Source organism: Tauraco erythrolophus, chromosome 23, assembly GCF_009769465.1.
Source record: "Tauraco erythrolophus isolate bTauEry1 chromosome 23, bTauEry1.pri, whole genome shotgun sequence".
Classification (NCBI taxonomy): Eukaryota; Metazoa; Chordata; class Aves; order Musophagiformes; family Musophagidae; genus Tauraco; species Tauraco erythrolophus.
In genome coordinates this window covers 7,030,911-7,055,755 of record NC_141487.1, presented here as the reverse complement: position 1 = coordinate 7,055,755, position 24,845 = coordinate 7,030,911, and the positions used below count along the sequence as shown (strand labels likewise).

The window sequence follows — 24,845 nt, the reverse complement described above, 5'->3', positions numbered from 1 at the left end:
GGGGACCAAATTAATCCCAGTATCTCGAACGTAGTGTAGGCTGGAAGGGTGCATAGGGATGACTCCTGTGGGTCAGCTAATGTTGGAAACTTGCTTGTGAGCCTCAGCCCTGTTTGGCTTGTGGGCAAGCAGAATTTGTAGGTTAATATCGATCTCTGAGATGTCTTACTGACTTGAATGCTCTGGCAGACTTTTAATTTAAAATTATTTTCGCTAAATAAGACTTTATTAATATTTATTATAAGAATTAATTCTGTCTTAAGAGACAACACCTGTTGAAAACAAGGTGTTTTTGTCACTTGTCACAGACTTCTGAAGAGAAGAGCTATCATTTTTTATTGTTGGGACTGAAGGGTAAAATTTGATCTTCCTATGCTGTGTCTGCTTTGGAATCCTAATAATGGATAAGTGAAAATGAGGCTGAAGACCTGAAGAAGGTGATCTGAGGGAGCTTAAAGTAGACAAGATCTAAGGTAGCTCTGTAATTGGTGGTAAAGATAGGCTAAATCTTCAATTATTTTCATAGATAGTATTTAGAACTTGATGAGGGGAAAAATCAGTAGCAGATGATAAAGTGAAAGGAAAAAGAGCGATTAAAATGGCAACTAGATTTTTCATGTGAAATGCAGTTAATTTCTGTAAGTAGTTTGCATGAAACTGCTTCATTAAAAATACGTGTTTTTATTTGTTTAAGTAGAATTTCAGCCTATCAAGTCACTGCCATTTCTAAAGGTTCTATATGTAGAAAAGAAATACTTTCTGTGTGTTATAAGGATTAACTGAATTGTAGGTAGCTAAATATTTTTTTCTGTGTGTTTCTATAATGGTTTGAGAAACCGGAAGGTTTGCCTAAAATTTATTGCCAGTTATGTTTATCGTGTTTTTCTTAGATGAGAATATTTTTGATGTCTTTTTGAAAACTGCAGTGATGCCTGCCAGCACTCCTAAAAAAGAAAATATTAATTATATGTAATTAGATGGATTAGATAATTTCTTGTAGCTTTATGTAATGCGATCCTATATTAAAAACTATGTAAAGATTTTTGTCACTCCTTTCATCTCTTTTTTTTTTTTTTTTTAACCCTAGCAAAAGGGTGTGTGGGGGATAAAACCAAAATGCGTATCTCTGGAAACTCCTGCATGTATCAAAGTAGTTGTGAATATTTTACCAGTTCAGATATCAGTGGTGGTTTTGCTCATCCTTATTAAAAAATCAAACTGTATTGGGTTATGGGGGACTAAATAAGAAATTTTGCAAGGCTTTCTATATGACTTTTTCAGAAAGGCAAACACCCACGAAGTTGACATCACTGACAGGAAAGCAATGCTTTACTTCTGTGGCTTCTTTCTTCTTCTGTTACAGTAGGCTTGATTACAACAGCTGACACCAGTTATCTTCTTTCTTTGTAAGAAGGAAAGAGTTTCTGCTTAACCTTTGCAGGTGAGCTGTTAATTCTTTGTCTTTATTTTCCTGCTGCTTTTCTGCCCTTTTTGCCTGGCTTGGGCTAGATTTAGGGAACCATCTTAGAAGTCTATTCAGTAACAAGTGCTTTGTGCTCATCCTGACATCTTAGGATTTATTGAAATCTGTCAATAAATAGAGGTTATCTAAAACTGTTTGAAAAATCACAAAGCTACCTGACTAGCAGAGTGGGTTTTTTTTATTTTTGTGAAATGTCAGAACAAATTTCCAACACTGCTCTGACAGGATAAATTTTAATCATGCACTTCAACATCGCAGTTTAACTTCCGTGCAAACTGAAATATATGTGCCCAGCATTAATGGTGTGTACTTTATTGTAAGGATTTCTGACTGGGACATCTGTGGTAATGCAGGGCATATTTACTAGACTTCTTTGCTGAGGGTTACTGAGCACCCTTTGAGCTTACCGATGTTTCTGGAGATGGTGTGGTATGCTTGCATCTGTCCAGATGTTGTGCATCGCAAGCTACTGCCTGAGGTGTTGCTGCCTTTTTGTAATTGGTAGGGAACGTGGCTTTCTCCTGGAATTAGAGAAATTGAACTGCCCTGCTATACTCTCTTAAAACTGGAACACTTTGTATTCAGTCCAACCATTTTGACTTCTGGTAGCATTTGAGGCATTTACCAAAAGAACTGAGGGACAGGAGGTGGTTCAAAGCTCCAAAGTTAAAAGCATACAGAAGATGGTGTGAATATGCCTTTTTGCTTGATGCAGAGACCTTAGAAGTTAATGCTTCGTTATCTTCAGTAGTGACATTTGTACAGCCAGGCAGAAATGTTCACTCTGTAAACAGCATTGACCAGAAGTCCTCAAACTTATTTCTTAGCCTGATGTATGCACGATGCTAGTGTTTTCCAGGGAGATCTTTGTGGTGAAAACAGGTGCAGTAAGTCTGTTTGTGCCACTTATGTAAAGTTCTGTTCCATTTAAGTTTGTTGAGCTGATACATTTTAGTTAACGTCAAGTGGTTCAAGGTATGTGTTGAACATGGCAATGTTTGAATCTCAAAAAAAAAAGTAAACTTATGTTTCAGTATATAAAATACCACGACTTATAGCTGCATAATACAAAACTTAGTGTATATTTTGTTTCCAGTAAATGAAATAATAGTGCTCAACAAAGCAGGCCTATGCATGCTTCAAGATGCTGAGAAGAAATCCGTTCATGATCTTCTTGCATTTTTCCTGTTTGGTTTACGAAACTGTTTTCTTCAGATAGCCTAACGAATGTGTTTGGAGAGCGGTGGTGGTAATTTTTTCTGTTTGTCTAGAAAAATGAAGTAGATGTGATAGTCTGCTAAAACCTTTGGTACCCAAAAAGAGATTATACTGCATTAATTAAAGAGCTCTCTTTGTTGGAACATATGTTTGATATTCCTGTTGCATATACTTTTGAAGTGGTGAAATCCTGAAGACACACTGCTGCCTGTTTAACAGAGGTGGTGTCTGTACAGAGATCGAGAATGGTTTGCTTGATGCTTATGACAATGTAGTTGTGCTTCAGGTTACCAAGCCCTGGATTTCACTATGAGTTGTCAGATATTATCTGGCTCGTGCCTGAAAACTTACTGTAGAAGTTAGTATTGAGTACCGTGGTTAAAAGAGTGTGCAATACTTAAAGAAAATGAAATAATATTGGACAGGAACAATTTAACAGATTTACAATCTTGACAAAGTAGTGTGTGTTTAATAGATGCTCGAGAAGTTGGGAAAGCGTATTTTCATGTATGAAAACTCAAATATCACAGAAACTTTGGACAGTGAAGTCAAATTGGTTAGTTCAACTTACTTTCTTGCTTCATTCTTGTAGAATAAAGCAAGACCTACAGACCGTGGGTGAAGCTTCAGCATTTTGGGAAGTAGTTTGGTCTGTCCTGTGAAAAGATTCATTGCTGATATATTAGGGAGGTGGAACTTGTGCTGAACCTGCATTTAGGGCTCTAACATCTGGGCACAGTAGTTCATAGGTGGGAGTACTTAGTTGTCTGATTATTCAGTCTTGCATTAGTATTGAATTTCACTACAAATTCAGGATATCAGAGATTCAATCATGTAATGATTTAAAAAGAAAAATCTGTGTCCTTATAGTCAAATGGAATACATATCTTGAGGAGAAGCAGAAAACTATAAACTCAGAAACTTTGAAAATAGAATGAAGTTCTTCATTTTGAACTTTTTGAAGTCTTAGGCAAGTCCTTAGATGTGAGAAGATGCCCAGTAATCTTCATGTTTGCTTCTAGTCTGACTGTTCCCTTTAACTCGTATTAGAAGATGAAACTCCTGCTAAATCAGGCATTGGAAATTCCACTTTTTGTTTGCTACCCTGGGGATCAAATATCAAGCATTTGAACAGGTTTTCTTGAGGTAAGTTGGGATGTTAAGCTGTATCTCCTAGCTAAGTAACTACCTGTTTACCTGGGTATGTGGAGAATTCAAGATTTAATTAATTTGGTTTTAATTTCTCAGTCTAATTTATCCTGTAGTAATTTTTTTTGTTGTTCCATATCCTTGCTGTTGTGAATTAAACTCAGAAGGGCTCACTCTGGGGAAGTCAGTTGTTGCTGCCCTCTCTCACTAAAGGTGGCATAGACATCTGCTGTTCAGCAGCTGCCTTGCCAGTTCACATCTTGGCATGTTGAGGAAACCAAGATGGGCAAATAGTTTATTACCAGGCACTGTGCTGCAAAACTGTGACAGTTCAGCTTCTGGTTAATGAGCAACTCGGCTCTTCCAGAGGTGAAGGAACTTATAAAAGCAAGCTGAGGTGGAACTGGAGTTGGAAACACTGTGTTTCTCCCAAGTCAGAATCCTGTTTAGGATGGAAGTGGCCTGTCTGCAAAGCTCTCTCCTCTTCTATTTTTAAGGGACCAAGTTGATGTATTGGCTACTGTTTTCTGTTTTAAAAACAAACTCAAACCCACCCTCTCCTCAAAACCCCACATATTTTTTCATGACAGTAGTGTCCAGGGGCTGCAAATAAACATGCAGTGCTTGTACAAAGGAGGTGTGCAGGGGATCAAGGAAATCAGTGCAGAACCTGAAGAGTCACAGATTTCAACTAACCTTGCTGGCTGCTGGCTTTATTAAACAGACTTTGTTTTTTTGATTTCACTTTGCACGTATTTTTTTTTTTTCCCTAAAAAAATAGTTTGGATTGCTGGCTTTAGTCTTTAAGTAGCAGTTGTATTCCTCTAGATAGTACGCATCTGGTTAGGTGACCAAAATTAAGAGGAAAATATAATAATCAGGAGAAGTTTTATGAGGGTTAATGCAGTGCTATGGAAAGAAGCACATCCAAGGGTGAAAGTGAGTGTTTCCTGTCGTGCCTTCGTGCTTTCTGCCGCGGTGCTGTCCCGGGGCTGTACTCCAAGTTTACGTTTGGTATCAGCATTGAGCATTGCTGCGTGGTCTGTTCTCAAACACTTCTCGCTCTAATGGCTGGCTTCAAGGTCTCCTCTGTTACTCTGCTTTTCAGCCTGTCAGCCTTGCTTTTCTCGTTCCTGTTCTCCTGCACCCGAACTCACTTTGTGTCAACATTGCGTACCAAAGTACAGCGATTGCTGGGAGAAATCGATCAGCTACCAGGGAGTATCAATCGCTGCTATCAAAACTAGTGGCACTGCCTGCACATTGATTAAAGATGGATTATGTTGGTGGTGGGGCTGGAGAACTAAGTATTGCTCAGGCTATTTTGAGTAAAAAGATTAGAGAGGTCCTGCCATGTTTTAATCTCTACTGAATATTCTTTTATATGCATATAATATGTTTTGTTGGGTTTTAAGATTCACTGAAATACTTTTTCTCTTCAGACTGGTGTTGGAAAGCAGTTATTTCATGGTGTAGCTTAACTTCTTTCTAACAGTGCTCTGTTAATCTCTTACTGTTAATCAATGTGCTGTTTGAACACTGAAATTCTTATTTTAAGGAAATAAATGTATTCTTTTTATTAATTAGCTGCAGCTTGGATAAGATCTTTAACACAGTTGTAAATAATTAGTCTTTTATAATTAGTCTTTTTCTTTCAGATGATCTCTGAGGCTGTTTTGAACAGCCTGTGGAGCAGAGGCACGAAGAGAGCAGACGGCTTGTTCAAATGTCTTCACTACTGTATTTTTGTTGAGGCAAGATGTGATAGTCAGTATGGTTAGAAGGTCGTTATCAAGTCTTGTCCAGCCTGTCTCTAAGATAGGGTACCTTCGTTGCTTCCATTGGATTTTTTTATTATTTTTATAAAGCCTTAATATAGTAAGGCTTGCTTACTTTCCCAAAGTACTTATTCAACACTGGATCCTAACAACAAAAGGCATTTTGGGTGGAACTCTTGATCCATGTGGTAAAGCACAATTCGGGTTTGATAGAATATAAATTATCTTGCAACTTTTGGAAACGTAATGTGTTTTTCATTAGTGTTTTGAGAGCCTTAGTGCAGTGAAACACGCAAGCATGTGAGTATCTCAAAGTCTGTGCCTACATGCAGGGATGAGGGGGATGCTTTTCAGAAGCAAAATTATCCATAAAAAAAACACTTTATATCTGTAAGTGTCTCTGTTAGCTCAAGAATAAGGGTATGATTTGATTGGTCATTTCTCCTAATTTTAAAATAGTTTGACTTTTAAGGATGTAGAAAGTAGTATTGCTAAATGTGGCATTCGGAAAGTTAGCTGTATTTTTTAAAAGGATGTAAATGGGAAGCAGCTGATTCTCCTTCAACTCTGTTGACTCTTTACTAGCTGGTATGTGTAGAATGAAATGGATGATTCAGCTTCTGTTGATAAAATAGTTGAGCTGAAATTTATGGACATACAAAATACAATAACTGGAATTTCTACTGGGTTTGTGTGCCTATGCATCTACATAGGCTTACTGTTTTTTTCAAGTCTAATTTTGCTACTTTTGTTTCTGTATTGAAAATAAGTGATCACATAGCCCATTTCCTCCTCTAATACAATAAATATTGTAGTGAAGATCTTAGTGTACCTACTGATGTCACTGTAATGGTAACATCTGAAAAAATACAAGATTTTTGACAAGGTTGAGAAGATCATGCCAATACTGATGTGTTGGAAAACAGAGGTGAGAGAAATATCATGCAGGCTTTTGGAAAATACTTGATTTTCTCTTACACTTTAACCATCTGTCAGCGGCAGTTGATCCACCTGATGGATTTTATTACAATCTTCAGAATTTTGGTAGCAAGAAGTGGGTGTAATCACCTACCTCTGCACCAGGTTGTGCATCTAGCTGTTGACATGCTTGTGAATTTAGTGCAACATGACCCAGTCACATGCTGTGCTCTCCTCAGCACCTACTGTGGATTATTTGGGGAGAGCTTGAGCAGAACATCATCACAATAGAGAAATACGTCCATTCTCATGAGGACGTATGGAGCATTTTTAAACTACAGAAAATGAACCAAAGGCCTACTAGAAAATCGATATATCCAAACGTTACTTTTAAAAAGCAATTTTTAGAATTTCACGAGGATTGACAAGAATTATGCTTCTTAATAGGATTGCAACTTACTATAGGCGTGTTCTTAAATTGCAGAGTACAAACTTGTTTTGATACCTCAATAAATGTGTTTCTAATGTTGACTTCTACTAAAGAGAAACAAGTGTACATATTTAGGTGTGTAACGTGTTTTCATTTGCTACGTTGTGATGCTGTCACTGGTTAGTCACACTGGGATGGTGGGCAAACTGGTCCTACAACAGCGTGCTTCCATTTCTGGCTTCTAGGAGAAAATGTGCTGTTGGTAGCTCGCACTCTGCGCTGCCCAAAGCCTGGCACCTACAGATTCAGCTGACCTAGATGAGAGATCACCTGTTTGCTGAAGAGGTGGTGTCCTCATGCTGTGCAATTACTTTAGGTCCTCTGGAGAAGAAATAATGCATTTCCTGTTTCTGGTGTGTTGGGTTTTTTGATTATTTTGTTTAACTTCTGTGCAGACACGTTGCTGATAACACTTCACATGCTAGGCAACCTTCCTACATCTAATTTCTACGATAGTTCTACCCATGGTCTTTTCCTCTTTTGCCTCCTTAACACTTCTAAATCCAAACTATGAAGCTGTTCTCATTATTAGCAGCTTTCCAGATAGCTCCTGCTATGCATGTTTTTTCCTCTTAAGTAAAGCTCTAAAGCATTCCTGATGCCAAAGGGCTTATGTCAAAAGCTGTATTTCCTCAAAAAAATTACAAAAAGTAACTGTAGCACAATTCCAAGGGGATATAAATAATTACTGTGATTTTTTAAAAAATATTTTTTGGATGGAATAATGGTATCTGGACAAATGGCACAAAACCTAGTTGATTCATGTTAGTGGGCCTGAGAAAGTAACTAAAACCTTTTTGATTTGTCTCTAGTAGTTAAAAGGGCAAAGTGGTGTGGTTTTTTTAGCCCAGTAAAACCTAGTTTTTGTGTCTGCATCTCATGAATGTTTAGCTGTGTGTTACTGAGAAGATGTTTTGATCCAGCAATATTTGGTTCCATGTTCTTACTTTTGTAGCTTCTTCCATGTTGGTGGCAATAACATTATTTTTAATTAACCTGCCGCGTGTCAGCAGCATTAGTACTGAAAGTAGGACTGTGATCTCCCTGCTGTGCATGTGCTGTGCCCTGTTTCAGTAAACAGAGATTCTGGTCAGCTTACAAATGGAGTGAAAATGCCAGTGAAAACTGGAGGATAATGATGGGAGTTGAAGGAAGCAATGCAAGGTGACAGCTGAAGTAAGAAACAACTGTTCAGTTACTGTAAGGCTCTGCCGATAGAAGCATCTAGCAATAAATGCTTAGTCATTTCTGTGGTGCTTAATTAATAGTAATGTATTCTCCTTCAGTGCTGCCTGGGTTTTGTTTTTTGGTCTGGAGAGATGTCTAGTAGTGTGTGACAACAAAATTACTTAGTTTTGGATAAGGGGATACTTTATTAAGCAACAATTTTCAGTAACTTATTTTTCTGATAAATGCAGCTAGGAATTTATGCACAAGCAGTTTCTAAGTTTTTCTGACTTACTGTGGGTTTTGGTGGTGGTAGTCATTGTGTTTGTTTTGGTGTTTGTTTTCTTTTTTTTGGTGTGCATGGGGTTTTTTTTGTTTATTTTTCATTCTAAGATTAGGAAAGACAACAACCAAAAACATCACTGGTCAGTTTCATAAAATTGATGCAGTTTATTGGTTGATGTGTTGCTCTTCAAAAGGAGTAATTTTGTATAGATAATTTTGAACAGAGGAATGAAACCTAGAATATTAGCTTTTGCCATTCTTAATAAATAAAAGTTTGTTGACAACTGATACTAAATAGCAGGGATTTTTGTTCTTAAAATAAATTGGCTTCCTATGCCCACCACTTACCAGAAAGTGTTATAATGCCCTTAAATGTGAATTTCTTTCAGAGCAGGGCAGAAAAGAAGAAATGTAGTTAGGAAGTCTTTTGACTTGAGTCACTAAAGTAGCAACAGTTGGTGAACTACTTCCAAGATCTCCTAATACTTCTCTTTTTAAAAAGTGTGATTTTGATTTGGCTTTAGGTATCTGTTAAACTTTTAGTAACCAGTTCTTTTATTTTTTGTATTGTACCTTGAATGAATATTTTTGTTTTGTTTTAATAATGTACGTAGCTTGCAGATGCATTTGGAAAGGATTAATGAAGTGACCTGTTAGACCGGATTTTTATGCTTAAATATTGCATCAGTATGATTTTTTTTAAAAAAAAAAAAGTAGGTCATGGGATTAGCATCAGGAAATGTGAGTATTTTGGCAACATAGGGATGCTGTCTTCCATGAAGACAGCTTGAGTTTGTTCACTGTTCGTGGCAGAAGGAGATGTTAACTACAGAGCTGTTTATTGAAAGCTTGTGTCCCTGCCACGATCCTAGCATTGTTGTCTGCCGATTAGCGTTCGATTTTGAGAAAGTGGTAAACTATCCAAAGGGTTTATTTTCAAATACTTGTTTAACATTGTGAGCGATGAGTCCTCAGGTCTTCGAAAATCTAGGTATGCAAGCCAAATCTGACGGATTATGCATATAAAGCTGGAGTTTGGTGATTTTCAATAGATGTTGTGTTGCTCTGCTGTGTGATAATAACCCTGGCATATTGAGGAATTGGCACATAAAAGTTAACTTTTTTTTGGTGAATTATTCTTAATCTGAAACACTTTTGGAGGAGAAAAAAACCGCAGTGTTTCTCTGAGACAGTAATTCACATTTGGGACTTTGAATGTGAAACTGTCTCATTGAATTCAGGTTTTGCAAGATCTTGCTAGGTTTCCAGATTTGGTGATATCTGGCTTCTCCTCTGAATTTTCTGAAATAAAAACTCAATTTTTTTTTTTTTTTGAGTACTAGCAGTTATTTATGGTGCATGTGGAGTTTTTTTGTTATTGAGTATTTTCGTTTTGGTTTGTGGGGTTGTGGGTGAAGGATTTCATTTAGCAGAAAAACTTGTCTTTGGACAGAGCAAACGTAACAAGACTAATTTATTAGAATCTTGTGTTACTAGACATTCTGCAGGTTTTTTAATGCACCAAATCTTTTAAGTGTTAACATCAGTGACCCTTGTAGAAAGCTGCCTAGTTAAAACAAGACCTGTAATTCAAGAATTGAGCTATATGTAATAACAAAGCATTTGTGAAATCAGTTCATTCAGTTACAGGTGGTTTTAGCTTGTGGAATTATTGTTTTGTACTTGCACACTGTATTGCAAATGGAAGTTTGTTGGCTGTTTAACCAGCTAATGTAGCTGTTGCATCAGGAGCATTGACACTTATTGGCCTGATATTTGCTTGTTTTGTGTGTACTTCACACTAATATATGGAAAAATGTCTACTGAGCACAATGACAGCTTCAGCTGGAAACTTAGCAATTCTTCAGCACAACCCTTCCCCCAGAAATGGTCCAGCCATGCGAGCCTTCAGCTACAGAAGTGTTTTCAAAGGAACTGTGTAATCTAGCATTGTCCCTGCTATGGCAGGCTGTTTTGCAAACCTGTTGGTAAGGTATGGCTTGCTTTTCAACACTTATGTGCCCGGAAGTTATAGACACAGCAGGTGATTCCCAGAAAGAAGACATCAAATAAATGAGAAGGGGTTGTATCCATTCACTTGAGCATATTTAGATTTATGAATTTATATTTATTATTTTATACTTCTATGGACTGTCCTTCAAAGCTACTTGTGTAGGAGGTGACAGCAAAGACTGGGCTTTCTGGAATACAGATCTGTACTCAGCAAGAGAGGTATGAACTAGAATTAACTCTTGAAGGAGCACAAACACATGCAGATATCAAAACATCCATCAAGTTTCCAGCTGTATGATAGAACTGTTTATGTTGATAGTTAGAACCAAGCAATCAAACTGAGGATAGGTGGTTTTGTTGTTTTTTTTGTGTACAGAAGAATCTTGAAACATAGCTTTAAGTTTCAAGCTTCTAATTACTCCTGCCTGATGGCATAATTGGAATTTCATGTTGTTGGTAGTGATTTGGAAAGGTCGTGTAATCTCTTGGGCATCAAGATACTGTTCTGTGATAATAATCAGCTATGTGGACTGTAAGAAATAATTTTAATAAACTAACTTGCAATTCCTGGTTTCACAGATGTTATCACCACTGTAAAGTATCAGCTACACAGTAGAGATAAGTGTTGGGTGTCTGAACAGGAGCGACTGCCTGCCAACATACAGCCATCCCTGCTGGGTGTAGGGTGCCTCCTGTTCAAATGGGTGCATGTTGATAAGGAAAAGATACACACCAGAGCAACAAAGTAACTTCATTTGAGATTGTTTTACCTTATTAGTGATACTGATGTTTGCTAGTAGGTTTTTGGGTTTGTTTTTTTTTTTTTTCCCCTCCAGCAAAATCACCTCTGAGTGGGTGCCTTGGATAAAATAACCTTATGTGCTACTCGTGCAGGAGGATGTGTTATGCAAGACGTTTTTAAGATTTGAGTGGTGTAACGGCCATGGAAACTTGTTTTTACTAGTGTTGGTTGAGATCAGTTTTAAACAATGTTGATAAAGCCACTCAAAATACATGTGTACGCTGAAGACTGCACACACTAAAATGCCCTTCAGCCTGAACAAGTCTCTCAGCCTCTCCTCGTATGAGAGATGCTCCAGTCCCTTAATCATTTCCAAGGCCCTTCACTGGACTCTCTAGTAGCTTCACATCTTTCATGTACTGGGAAGCCTGGAACTGGACACAGTACTCCAGATGTGGCCTCACCAGTGCTGAGTAGTGGGAACGGATCACCTCCCTTGCCCTGCTGGCAATGCTCTTCCCAAGGCAGTGCTGGATGCTGTTGGCTCTTTGCCACGAAGGAGCATTGCTGGCTGACATTGAGCTTGCAGTCAGCCAGGACCCCCGAAACATGAAGTGGTGCTTGGGACTGGCTTGGGGAAGGATCCCTCCCACAGCTTTCCTGGACGTCTCCCTGCTCAAGAGGGATTAGTGTTGCCTGTGCTCTGCCTGGGTCCCTACAGCAGGGGCAGCTACTTGCAAAGCCTGGTCAAACCTTGTCCCAGGGGCTGAGCCAAACCCTCGGTGGGCAGGCGACTTGTCAGATGTGCCATGCTATGCCTGGTGTTGCATCAGGTTACTTATGACTTGATGGTGCGTTTTAAGCAGCTAGAAAGGTTTTGCTGCAGTTCAAGTATTGGCCTCGGCATCTAGTCGATGTATGTGGAAAGCAGTCTTAAGGAGGTGTGCAGGTGGAACTGACATCAAGAATATTTGGGGTTTAAGTCCCTTGTTGAATCTGTAGGTCAAGAAGGAAAATGTATTGACCCAGCTAATGGCTTTGGAAAGGGCTGCAGTGAAGGTATTTAATCGTCTTAGGAAATTGCCTAATTTTGAGGGTTCTTCAGATTTGCTGCAATGTTAAAGTAAAATATTTCTAAATGCTTTCCCTCCTCTTCAAAGTCTCTTTTCCTCCTTTCTTCCCTCTTTTCTTCGCTGCTTTCCCTAACCTCATGAAAAAAGCTGTAGTCTCTTCTGCAGACAAGTCTTCATGTGAAAATTTGTATTCTGGTGGATGTTGGAGTTGAGATAAAGTTTTAGGCTGGATTGTCACCTCAGTTTAACTACTTCAATATCTTTAAAGAAAAAAGAATGTTAGGCTGACAGCAGTTAGTGAGTACCTGTAGTAGGGAAGCTTTACCCAGAAATGATAATACTTCTGCTTTCTGGGGTTACTCTGTTGGTTGTCAGTCCAAACAGTTGTGCTTCTTTACTTGGAGCAAAAGGCTGTGGGAATGTGGGGACGCTGGATACATCAACCATGCGTGGGGCTGGCTAACCTCCAGGTGCTTTGGTGTAATGGTTTAACCACTTGAACCATGCTTGGAGTATTCTGTGGTACATTTTGTTCTCTCCTGTTTTAGAAAGCCCAGTTCTTGATGTTGAGAACCTCAAGCTGTCAGCTAAGCAGGGTTGTAAGGGCTGATTAAAACTTGTGATGAGAACTCTTTCTTTGCTGAACCAGTACTGTGGTGTGATGAATGAGTTGGCCTGTAATTTTCATGCTGCTTTTACCAGGCTACATTTTAGCTAAAAATGGAAGCTTGTGGCAATGCAGATCTTTTTTTCTTAAGTAGCTTGTCTACTTTTGTTCTTAAATGAGCTCCATCTTTAGTGTAGAATTGAAAATATCTCAGTTGCTAGGATTGCATTCTGCAGGCATCACAGGATGCTTTCAGCATATCTAAATGAAAACTTAACCTGTTTTGAAAAATAAACTAACCTTTGTGGAAAAGTTTGCTGTAATGCTTCCGTACTCTTCTTGCAGGCTGGTTAAAGTAGTTTTTTTGTTTTGTTTTTGTTTTTCTTTTTTGCAGAAGGCATATGAAATCTGCAACACCTCTCCTGCATTAATGAGGGTGCAGCACAGGACAATAATGGTGTGTGTTTTGGCCTTTGCTCTTGTGTATTCTGTGTGCTATTAGTGTTCCAGCATAATTTTACTTATTAACACTTCAGGTAATTCTTTCAGAATTTCATTAGATTTCGTTATCTCTGCAGTGTGGGAAAATTTTTCAAGAAACTGAAAGCTGAAAACTGTGAAGACTTCTGAAAGCTGACTGCAGTTGATCTTTTTTGAGAACTTAAAATGATCATGTCATGTGTTTGTCTTCCGGGGGGGGGGAGTTTGGACTCTAAGTGTGAGTTACTGTTTTGTGTCTGAAAGTGTGTTGTTCTGGCAGTAACAAACAAAACTGCTTACACTGTGATGGTTTCATAATCACAGGATTAAACGGTTCATCTGTAAATGAGCTTGGATCAGGATGACCCATATCCTAAGTAGCTTAACCTCCATACCAGCCACTGAAGTGGTTTGTAAATTTTCCAGCCAATAGTGAGCTGTGAAATCAGAAAGATGCATTACATGTAAGCATTTCAGTTTAAAGTCTATGAAGTTGTAGGCTGGCTTTCTAATTTAAGATTATTTTGCTTCAGTACTTTCTGATTTAAGATTATTTTGCTTCAGTACATTCTTGCTTTGTGCTTAGAATAATCTTCCACTGTCCTGATGCAGCGACTTTGAAGATGTATGCCCAGGTGTCCATCAACATTGCCCATAGCCCTTGTCTTGCTGTGTGACATAGATTGGAGATGCTTCAAATGTATAAGCAGTTGTCAATGTTTCACATCTTGGAGTGAACTCTAGTTTCTACTTTGTGCTGCCAGAGGAAAAAAAATTGTTCAGAAGTTTCTTGCAGGAAGTTTTGTCACCTTACTACAAAGCCAATTTGTGTGTTAAATCAGTTCAGCCTTGAGATGGCAAGTGTGTGAGTTACTTAATGTGTCAATTTTTACTTTTTAATGCCTTTAGTGATTAGAAGTCGTAACTTTTCTAGAAGAGTGTTGTGCTCTCACTTGAGCTCGTTAGTAGGAGGTTTATGTAACTTTTGATAAAATAGATATCTTGATATTTAACTGTGCTTAGAAATCAAGCATACCTCAGGAACAGTACGGAGCAGAAAATTTCAATGCTTTGGAAGTGCGGGTTTGGGGAGTTCCTTTGTAGTGCAGTGAAAATTACTTTCTTGTATGAGTGAGACAATATTTTGTTACAATTCTAAACTCTAATAGTACGGACTTCTTTGTCACTAGGGAGGAGAATTAATGATCTGAGGACTGCAAGAGTGTTCTTGGAAAGAAAATGTTAAAAGCTTCTTGACATGAGCAAACCTCTCTGGTTATGTTAGTATTACTAGAGCAATGCCCATTTCCTTCTTGAAGACAAGCTGGCTCTTTAAGTTAGCTAACAAAAATAGTCTGTGCTTTGATAGTATTAATTTCTGGTAGATTTGTTAAGAAATTGGTGTTATTTCTTGATAATTGTACTAATTCTAGTTTTGGTTTGTCTTTTTTCCCCCCAGAATTTACATGTTTGACAGCAGAAGTTGGCTTTCTACTGTAGTGAGAGAAAATGTAAGTAGAGAAATAAGGCGATTTCTTTTTCTCTAGTGCTTGAGAAACTATTTTTTTAAAAGTGGCTAACTGCAGGTTTTCAGCTGTTAATCTGTGCAAGCCTAAAGTATCTGTTTTCCACTTTAGCATGTGTATTCTTATGTCAACAGGAAGGATTTTGAAATTGCCAGGAAACCTGCTAAATAATAGATGTTAGTGCGTACCTTCTTTCAGAAATGAAGCTGGCAAAGCAGAGGGAGACCATGGATGAAACTGTTTAATCTCAGTGGGGCAGGGAACTGTAATAAATAAAACAATGAGAATAGTTATTCTCTCATGAATGAAAAATTACTTATCCACCATGTTTGACAAAAGAAGGCCAAATTTCTTTGGAGCAAAGCGGCTCTTGTCAGAATGTTGGTTTTTTTTCAATGTGTCAGTATTATTTAAACAGAACCTAGAAGTTTCAGAGTTTGTATTCTGGGTAATCATAATTATTATGAATATTCTTGGAACAGTGAAATCTTGATTACCTTTCAGACTATAACTTCCAACACTTCTGCCTCTTGTGAAGCCCCTTAGTTTGTTAGGAACATTACTAGTTAGCCGTGTGTTGTGTAGAAAGATTTGTTACTTTCAATTACTAGATATTTACCTGTTTTTCATAAAGCAAGCAGCAAGCTTGTCCCTTTCTCTAACCCTGTCGTCTGAGGTGTTCTGTAATTAGTTACCTTGTTCAACCCTAGACACCTTCAGTGTTCTTTTTTGGAGGAGCAGACACTGAAAATGAACACCGTGCTCCAAGTGTAGACAAACCATTGCTTTTGCTCCGTGACATTATGATGTTTTCAGTGTTTTCTGTCCTGTTTTCTAGATAACTTTTTGTTTTAAACAGTGCTGAGTATTAAACCAATGTCTTTGAGCTATTCAGTACATATTCTGTAGAGGTTTTTTTCCCCTTCAAATAAAGTTTGTATCACAGAAGCTCGTGTGATTCTGTATGTTTCTTATGTTGTGTTTCTGTATACCATTTCTATGGTTTCTAACTTCTAAAATTATCTATACCTTTTTTTGGTGATCACTGTATCTGGAGATGTGTGTGCTTCAGAATCAGAAGGCACCCATGATTTTTTTTTTTTTTGTCTTGTATTTTGGATCATATAAATTGGAGATAGAACACCTCAAATTGTTACACAAGCAATTCTGATCTTACTGCGTTTTCTATTGAGTAAAAGTCCGATAGGAATCAATATATACATCTGATTAACTAACAGCTTTTCAAAGCCAATACGACGTCAAAACATTGGAGCTAACAGTGGATTGTGTATCATTCCTTTGTCATTGTGAAAATGTACAAGCTGCTGTGCATGTTGCTAATAGGATTTATGGTATCTGATAGATTAGCACAGCTTCATTTAATCAGATGACCTGCTAGGAGGCTGTCTGGTCGGCATAACATGAACTCATTGTTAAGGCTGTAAAGTTTTGGCTCTGTTTTTGCAAATGATGTGTTTTGCTTTCCTTCTGGCTGTTTTGTCCATATTGGAGTGATGTGTATTAGCAGGAAAGTTGTCGAGGGAACAAATATCAAACAGCCTACTCGTATGGGAGAAAGGTGATTTGGCTAGGCGCCTTATGAAATTACTGTGCTTGGGTAATACTCTAACAATATAACTTTAAACTCTGTGTTATCTGACTTTGCATCAGCAATGGCTTGGTGGGATTACTTTACTTTTTGGCAGTAGTAATGTGTAGTAAAAATATTTTGTAGCAAACGAAGTTTGGCCATCAAGGGATAGAAGTTCTAAATAGTGGCTTAATGATAGCTGTGATTTCAAATCTGTGTTCTTTTCTTTTGATCTGTAGAGGTTATTCACAGGACAGGCTACTTAGGAGAAGATGGAAGGCTCCATCCTTTTTTATTCTTTTTTTGTAGGAATGGTATGAGGAAATGAAATAACAAAATGTGTAGTAAGCATTGCCTCATTGCTGTTACCAGGTAATTTTAGAGAGGAGTAATATTTAACCCAAGAATAAATGTTTGGGTGAGTTATATTCAGCTTTTCCAAGTTATCTAATAATGTAGGCAAACATCAGTCTATATGTAAATGTGATGTATTAATGATACCTTGGTTTCAGTAACTGGACTTAATTGGATAAACAGCTCGAGCGCTGGAAAGGACATTAAAGTTGTAATAACGAAATGAGTAAATTTGAGTTCTTAGCCTTCAAATTGTTCTGTCACTGTTTTCTGAGTAGTGAGCTTTGCCTTTAAATTAGAATTGTTATAGTGGGATCCTAAGTATATCAACGTTTGCAGGAAATATGTGGAAGTTTTGTAGATTTCATAAGGCTTTTGCTTCAGTTCGAAGATTCTGTGCAGAGTCATTCAACATACCATTGACTGCCTGGACATATATAACTTTCCTCTTAATAGGAATACAGATCATGTAGCTTAGAGAAAAACAAACCCACTTTGAGATGAGTGACATGATAAATCCTTTTGATGTAGTGCAATTGTGAGGTTTTATCATACATGGAAATCAACAAATTAGGAAAATCAAGTATTGACTTCACCTATGTGGGAAACGGAGGAACAAAGTGTCTCTTCTATGGGTAATTTATGAGAAGAGGTTAGAGACTTGGGTCACCTGGAGTGGTGAAGAATAGTAAACTATCTTGCAAGTATGCGTATTGTTGTCTCTAGCAAGAAGAGAATTATCTACAAGGTATACTAGTCAACAAGATTAGGGGGAATTAGGCTTAGAGCAGACACACTTAAGCACTTCAGCCTCTGGAAAGGTCTTGAGTGAGTTCAGTAGAGCGAGTGTGTTCTTCTTGAGAAGCCTGCTGACAAGAACACAGTAACGTATTCAAAAGAAAGTGAGGTAAGCATGAGTTTGGCTGCTACCTATTTCTTCACGGCTATGGTGGTAATTTGGTAAAAAAGGAGGTGGAACTTAAGTAGTGACTTCCTGCGTGACGTTTGCTTGATTTAGAAATTTAGTAACTTCTTTAAAAAACCCAGAAATAGAAGTATCATCCAGAACAAGCTTATAGTTTCTCCTAAAAACCTTCTTTCAAAATAGGGTTAAATGACTTTAGAACATACCAAGAAAAAAAATATATTATTTCATTATATTCAGTTGTTCCAGTTTGCAATAAGCATAGATGATATATTGAACAGTCTCTGCTTTTTACTTGTGTGTCTGTAATATGAGTAAATCTCTATAAAAATTTCCCATGTATCAAGAATGAGAATAAATAAAAATATTTATTTTCCCGGTACATTTTCCTGACCTTATCTGTTGTTCTTGCTCTTTTAATTTTTTTTTAAATGCTAAATGCTAGTAAGCTCTGCTGATTTACAGTGTAGCTGAAAAATACAGAGGAGGATGGAACTCATTTTTCCCCTATGAATCTCATATTTCTGCCATAAATTTAATTGCCTAAGACATAGTGTAAAAGAAATAGAGGACTACCCAAGATGGTTGGCTGGTTGTCCCAAAAATTTTACAGTCTGCTTCAAAGAACTCCTATGTTTTAATGCCCTTGGCTTCATTAGGATTTTCATTTCCTGAGTGTTAGTCAGTTCAGTCATGTTGGCAGGAATTAGAACTTCCTGTTGATGTTGAAAGAACAAAGACTACAAAGGGAGTGTGGAAATCTGGTTTAAACAATTCTTATGGATGTTGTCAGAAATGCAGTTTGGAGTTGCTTGGAACGCACAGGGGCTAGCTCGTAACTCTAAAAGTGTATCTAATTTCAAGACGTGAACTTATCATGTAGATATATGGTGTTACAGGTGGGAAAGACCTGAAAGGTTGTATGCATTCAGCTACTAGTTGTCATGGAGCACATATTGAAACATGAATTCTGCTTAGCATGTGACTGTGGGTCAAGAGCTGTAGAAGCTGCTTTAGCAACAGCAGATTTGAAGCTCCTTGAACTGCTTGCTGCCTGTGGTAATGGAGACGGTACCTTGTGTGTAGGTGTAAAGGTTTCTGTAGTGTTGGTAAACCATTTTGAAGTTACTCATTAAAAGGAGACTTTCCTTAAAACATTAATGAATTACTATCTTGATTTGGAGTTCACGAATCAAGGATTTCGGGAGCTTAGCTGCACAGTAGGTAGAGCAGGTTATGTATATGCATGTCTGACTAACTTTATGATAAAGTGTGTTTATGAAATTGCTCTGAAGGCTGGTTTCCATTAGTGTGTGTAGTTAATTATTACAGATTGTGAAGGCACTGAGGTTGTTCTGCCCTTGTGTAAAGTGGGGCTTGGTAGAGAATGGAGGTGAAGCACTGAGGCAGAGTACTGTCTGGAATTTGATGTGAGAGTTTCTTCTGTAAAAGTGTACATATAGTCACTGTGCTAGGCCTTGACAGGCATGTATGTGCTAGTTAAGCTGTGATATCCTAATCAACTGGGCAATGTGACTTTTGTCCTTTCAGCTTCTTATAGGGCTGCATCAAAGTTACTGCTTCTGTCACTGCAGAACACACTCAGCACTGTTGGACTGTTTCACCTGGCTTTGTCGTTTGCAGTAGTGCTGTTCAGTGCATGCCATATGGAGCAATAAGGCACAAGCATGAAACACACTTGTATGATTTGTTTTGAACTCAGTGTATGCACGTAATCCAGAATGAAATCACAGGTTTCAGTTTCTGAAGTGAGCTTTCTTAATATGACTTTTTTCCTAGGATTAGCGTTCGTCTCTTTAGGCCTCTTCCTGTTCCATATGAAGTAGTTTTGTTTCATTTAAATGTGAGAATTCTATTGCATAGTGCACACATTCTGGCAGAAATAAATTGGCACTATTTAAAACTGTGTGTTACAGGAGAACGTGCCTGCTTTGACTGACATTAGATTATTCATCCTGTTATATTTTTAAATAAAGCTCCATGTAAATCTTCAATGCGGTTACCTGTAACTGCAGCTGGAATTCTGGTGTCCTAAGTCTTTATCTTAATCCCATCGTTGAGTTGCTGTGACCTTGAGCAGAATGCTTAAATTTTGGATCGCGATTTCTTTCTCTGAAATAGCAATGATACCATCTCTCAATTCTTCGTACTCTGCCTGGGGAGGTTGATATTTGCGTAGTGGGAAATAGGCTTATGTATTAACTTAGGGAATGGCAGAAATAGAACTGGATATCAAAAAGTTAAAAGATCTGAAAATTTTCAGTTTATTCTTAAGAACATTCTTTAGAGTTTCTTAATTTCCTTATGACAAGAGTAGTACATGCTATTTCACAGTGTGTGTGCACTGCACAGGAGCTGCAGACGGTGATGACTACATGCTAAAAACTGTAGAGACACCCAACCACAGAGTGTTTTGTCTTAAACGTAGAATGAACAAAACATTTTGAGAAACAAAAGAGCATTAGAAGGAAAAGAAGGAGGGTATAGGATAATAACATGCTCTTGATGGGTTTTGTCTTAAATGGATTTTGGTCTAAGCTGAACAAGCAATCTTAGAGAGGCTTAAAGATGACCCTGAAACCAGAAAAGAGAAAGAGGAGACCTAGTTTCACAATAAAGTGAAAGGGCTTTGAAGTTGTGTGAACGGAGGTTTTGAGACAGAAGTTAACTAAAATTGATTTTCTAAAATATTTTGGGTTTCAGAGAAGAGTATAAATTTGTAAATGAAGATCTGACATTTGTTCCTTGAGGTCCTTGGTTTGGAATACTAGCTACTATGAAGAGAGCTCTGAGATAAGTCTGGTTATGTGGGATAGCAATATTTAGGGAACGTTAAAGCCTTAATAGCTCTTTTGGAACTTTTTTTCTTTTGACAGTGATGTTTGCTCTACAGCTTTAATTTGCCTTTGCAATATGTTCTCTGTTACTGTGACTGGATAAGAATGTGGAAGTTATCCTCATGTTTCTCCTTGGGAAGGGCTTTAGGAAAAAACAAAACCTGCATACTTGCAAAGATAAATAAGCTGATTAAATCTTAGCAGAATAATATGTAAAGCTGCTAGCAAAGCATTTGCTTTATTTAGTAGTAGAGGGTTGATTCTGGCTAATAAAATCTTCTAAAAGCACACTGCCAGTGTTTATTTATAAACTCCAGGTGCTCTATGTAGCATTTGAGAATGGAACCAATTATCTTGTTCTGCAACAAAAGAGAAATTTCATCAGTATGTTTCTTCAGCATCTTATAGTAGTATCAAGCTGCAGAGATTTTAAAACAAAAAGTTGAAGAAAACTGAGTTTTAAGTATGGAATTCTAGTGAAAATGTCAACAATATCTTTCTGGAACAGTGACTTTTAAAGATGTATGCTTAATGGGAAATATCTAGGTGCTTATTATTTTGGAAAAGAGTCCAATAGTTGAGGAACTCTACAGACAATAGTTGAGGGTCTTCAGTGACAGCGATGTTTTGTTGAGCCTCTGTCTTGCTGGCTACAGAGTACAGCAGACAGAGGGATATATGTTGGCAATCTGGTGCTTACTGATGCTAGGAAAATAAGACTAGAGGGGGAAAATGTCTGTGGGCAGTTGTTTCTCAAACTCCTCCCCTCATCCTAACATTCAGAACATACTGATTTTATTGTGACAACATGTTACTGTTAGAATCCGTTCTGGAAATCTCAGGTTTAGCAATTAACAAATAACCTGAACATTTTTAAGTGATCTCCTTTTATCCAAATATCAGACCATTTCTTGTAACTGCTGTGTTACAGATAGCATTCATAATAGATCTTTTTACAGTGTTTTGCAAGTGCTTGTGTCAGTCTGTAAATACTTTAGGTGCTTATTCTTTGATAGAAGGATTCCATACTCTGCTTAAGACCTATAGAGAGGTTGACTTCCATGTCTAACTGCTGGTTCACTCCTAGGAAATCTGAGTTTATCAAAGCTGAATCAGTAACACACTGATTGGAAAAAAAAAAAAAGTAAAAAAAGAGGCCTGGAGGAAAGGAATAAGTCCAAATTATATTTTATTTACTGTGGTTGGAAAAAAGCGAAGCACATGCATGTGTGGTAACACCTTACTCTGAAGAGATTTCAGAAGATGTTTTCATCTGTATTCCAGTACTTATAAACCAATCTGCCTGTTTTTCAAGTGCTGTTTGAGACTGTTGAAAGGACGTGTCTACTCTAGTAATTTCAAGATATGACTTGTACTAATTCTCATTATTATCACCTGTCTTTCAGATTTCTGATTGTTTCAGAGGTGGCAGCGAAACACACCTTTAGCACAGGAAAATGAGTGAGCTTGACCAGTTACGCCAGGAGGCTGAGCAACTGAAAAACCAAATCAGAGTATGTACTGTATCAGTGGAACTTGAACCATGGTCCAGGTGAACGGGCATCTGTGTGTCTTGAGGAGAACAGAGAGGGACAGAAACAATGCTTTAACTTCACTGTTTTCACAAGGACAAAAGTTGATGTCATGGGTATTTAGAAAGGGCAAGCACATGTTACTGCTTTAGGAAATTGCTTTTTGGTCTTTAACATTGCTTACAAAATAATAGTTACATAAATAATGCACAAAATGGGTTAGATAAAAATGAATGGTTACTGAAGTTTGTGTGAGCTAGACCATAACCAACGTTAAGCAACCCCCTGCTTAAAATAACAAGGTCTGCTATAAGGTTTTTCAGGGCTTTGTCCAGTTAGGTCTTGAAAACCTCCAAGGATGGAGACTGCACAGCCTGCCTGGACAAGCAGTTCCATTGCTCGACTGTCTTTATGGTGAAAATCCATGTTACCTTTTTCTGCAAAGACGACAATTTCCCAGTTAAATGCTCAGTATGCTCAATGTATTTTGACAGCAGACAGCATATTGTGTTCATGCTGCAGTTAGGATGGGTCCTCTCTGGATGACAAGCAGAAATGATTTCTGAACCTGGTTCTGAGGGTGCTTGATCAACTTGACTAAACAGAGGTAGAGTATAAAGAAACGTACAGAACTTATTCCGATTTCTCTCTCTTCTGTTGTAGGATGCTAGGAAAGCATGTGCGGATGCCACCCTGGCTCAGGTAAGCATTTAAGAGTTTAAAAATATGAAAATTTGTCTCCTTTACAAAAAGAAAATATGGTATGAGAAAGTAAGTGCAAGTGAATCTTTTTTTGCCTCTTTTATATATTTTTTTTTTAAATTTTGCCTTTAGGTGGTTTCTTCCAGGAATCAGTACACTGTTTATGTTTGACCAGTTTCTGAAAGTGGTGGCTTTGAGCAGAAGGTTCTTTAAGTAGCTCAGGGCACATCTCTGCTGCTAAGTGGAAAATAATGCAGAGGAGACCCAGTGTTCTGCTCTGGATATGGTAGTAGTACAGTTGCGTTACTGTGATAATCTGAACCATAAGACCTGCTGAGGTTAACCTGTTTACTAATTTCCACACAATGCTGCACTTATGTCTGAACTGCTTCTGAACCTGAGCTAAGGCCTTTGCATCTTGCTGCATTCACATTTTGATCCTATTGGCTTGGCTTTAGTCCACATTACCTTGGGGAAAGGGAAATCTGTGCTCTGTAGTACATCTCATGGAGATATGGCGTTTTTTTTTCTAGAAATCTGGTAGGATTTTAGACTGAAACAGATTATTATGGCATTGGACGAATTGGCAAGCCTTTGCTTTTTTCTTTTACGCTAGATATGTCATGAATCAGTTTACTCTTGTCACCTACTTCAGTCCATTTGCTTGAACGTTGACTATTAATCCTGTGTGTCTGATTTAAGGTAGTTGGTACAGAAGTGATTGAAGTCAGTTTATGAATTTAAAATATCATTAAAGTATCAAGTAAAAAAGATAATACCAATATTTATTTGAATGTATATATCTTGTGATCTCATTTTATGTGAGGAACAATGCTGAGTATTTTCCAGGGTGAAAGTATGGAAAAAGAAAAAAAAAAAACAACCTCCAAACTTTAGTATTAGTGAGAGATGTCCACCACGAAAGGAGTTATATGTCAGGGAGACATTTTTATCTGTTCATCTGAGTATGAAGTTGTGCTGATAGCCTCTGAAAGGAAGCAGGTGTCTTTGCTCAAATGCACTTGCTAAAGAATTTTGTAACATGGAGACATGAGAAGTATGCAGATGTTATCCATAAAATAAACTTACAAACTCTTGGATTTGTTGTGATGTGTACTACTTACAATACTGGAAATGTGTCGTGCTGTTTTTTGTTTGTTTCATTTTGGTTGGTTGGTTTGTTTTAAATTGGTATTTCTCTCCAGACTGGAGGACTTATACTAAATTTAACAGTTTAAGGGACGGCTAAACTAATTACTTCCTCACTTTGCTATTCACTTATCCAAGAGACTACTTTATCTTCAAGAAAATAAATAAATCAGGAATACTATTAATTTAATAATCCTATGCTTAGAAAGGAAGGCCATTTGGATCTGAAAGAGAGTTATCCTTTAAAAGTGGAGACACATTTAAAGCCTGATATGCCTCCCAACACCCATCCTTCTGGAAAAAAAATGTTAGACTACTGTGTTTTTCTATACAGGAGTTGAAATCCCAGATCAAAGGTCTAAAATCCTAGAAGTCTAAGAAGATATGGCCTGAACAAAGTAATTTCTGAGTGTCTTTATAAATGCAATAGAGATGCTGCTTTCTTCATTTGATAAAGACATACTACATAAAATGATGTAATTTTTTAATTAGGCAATATTTAAAAATTCAGTTAATATCCAAAACGTGGGACTCTTCTGTGTTGTAATGCTCATTTAAATGTAAGTGTGTATGATGTGTTACTTTTGGAACTATGAAGTGAAAAATTTCATGTATGACACCATTCTTATTTCAGATCACAGCCAATATTGACCCAGTGGGGAGAATTCAGATGCGCACTAGAAGAACCCTCCGGGGACACCTGGCTAAAATTTATGCAATGCACTGGGGGACTGATTCCAGGTGGGTGCTAGTGGTACAAAACTGCATCATTTGGCTTCATGGTTCTTTGTAAAGTGGGGTGCAC

General features: G+C 37.6%; 1 protein-coding gene across 3 annotated transcripts in view; it reads left to right on the top strand.

Annotated features, from left to right (window-relative positions):
• The window catches only part of GNB1 (G protein subunit beta 1), a 68,172-nt gene that overhangs the window by 5,777 nt on the left and 37,550 nt on the right, over positions 1–24,845 (top strand). For all 3 annotated transcript variants that reach the window (XM_086625621.1, XM_086625620.1, XM_086625619.1), the window contains exons 2-6: positions 13,318–13,380; positions 14,863–14,914; positions 22,064–22,171; positions 22,853–22,891; positions 24,675–24,781. In XM_086625621.1, coding sequence (XP_086481747.1) covers positions 22,115–22,171; positions 22,853–22,891; positions 24,675–24,781 — 203 coding nt within the window. In that variant the 5' untranslated portion in view covers positions 13,318–13,380; positions 14,863–14,914; positions 22,064–22,114. The remainder of the gene's footprint in view (positions 1–13,317; positions 13,381–14,862; positions 14,915–22,063; positions 22,172–22,852; positions 22,892–24,674; positions 24,782–24,845) is intronic.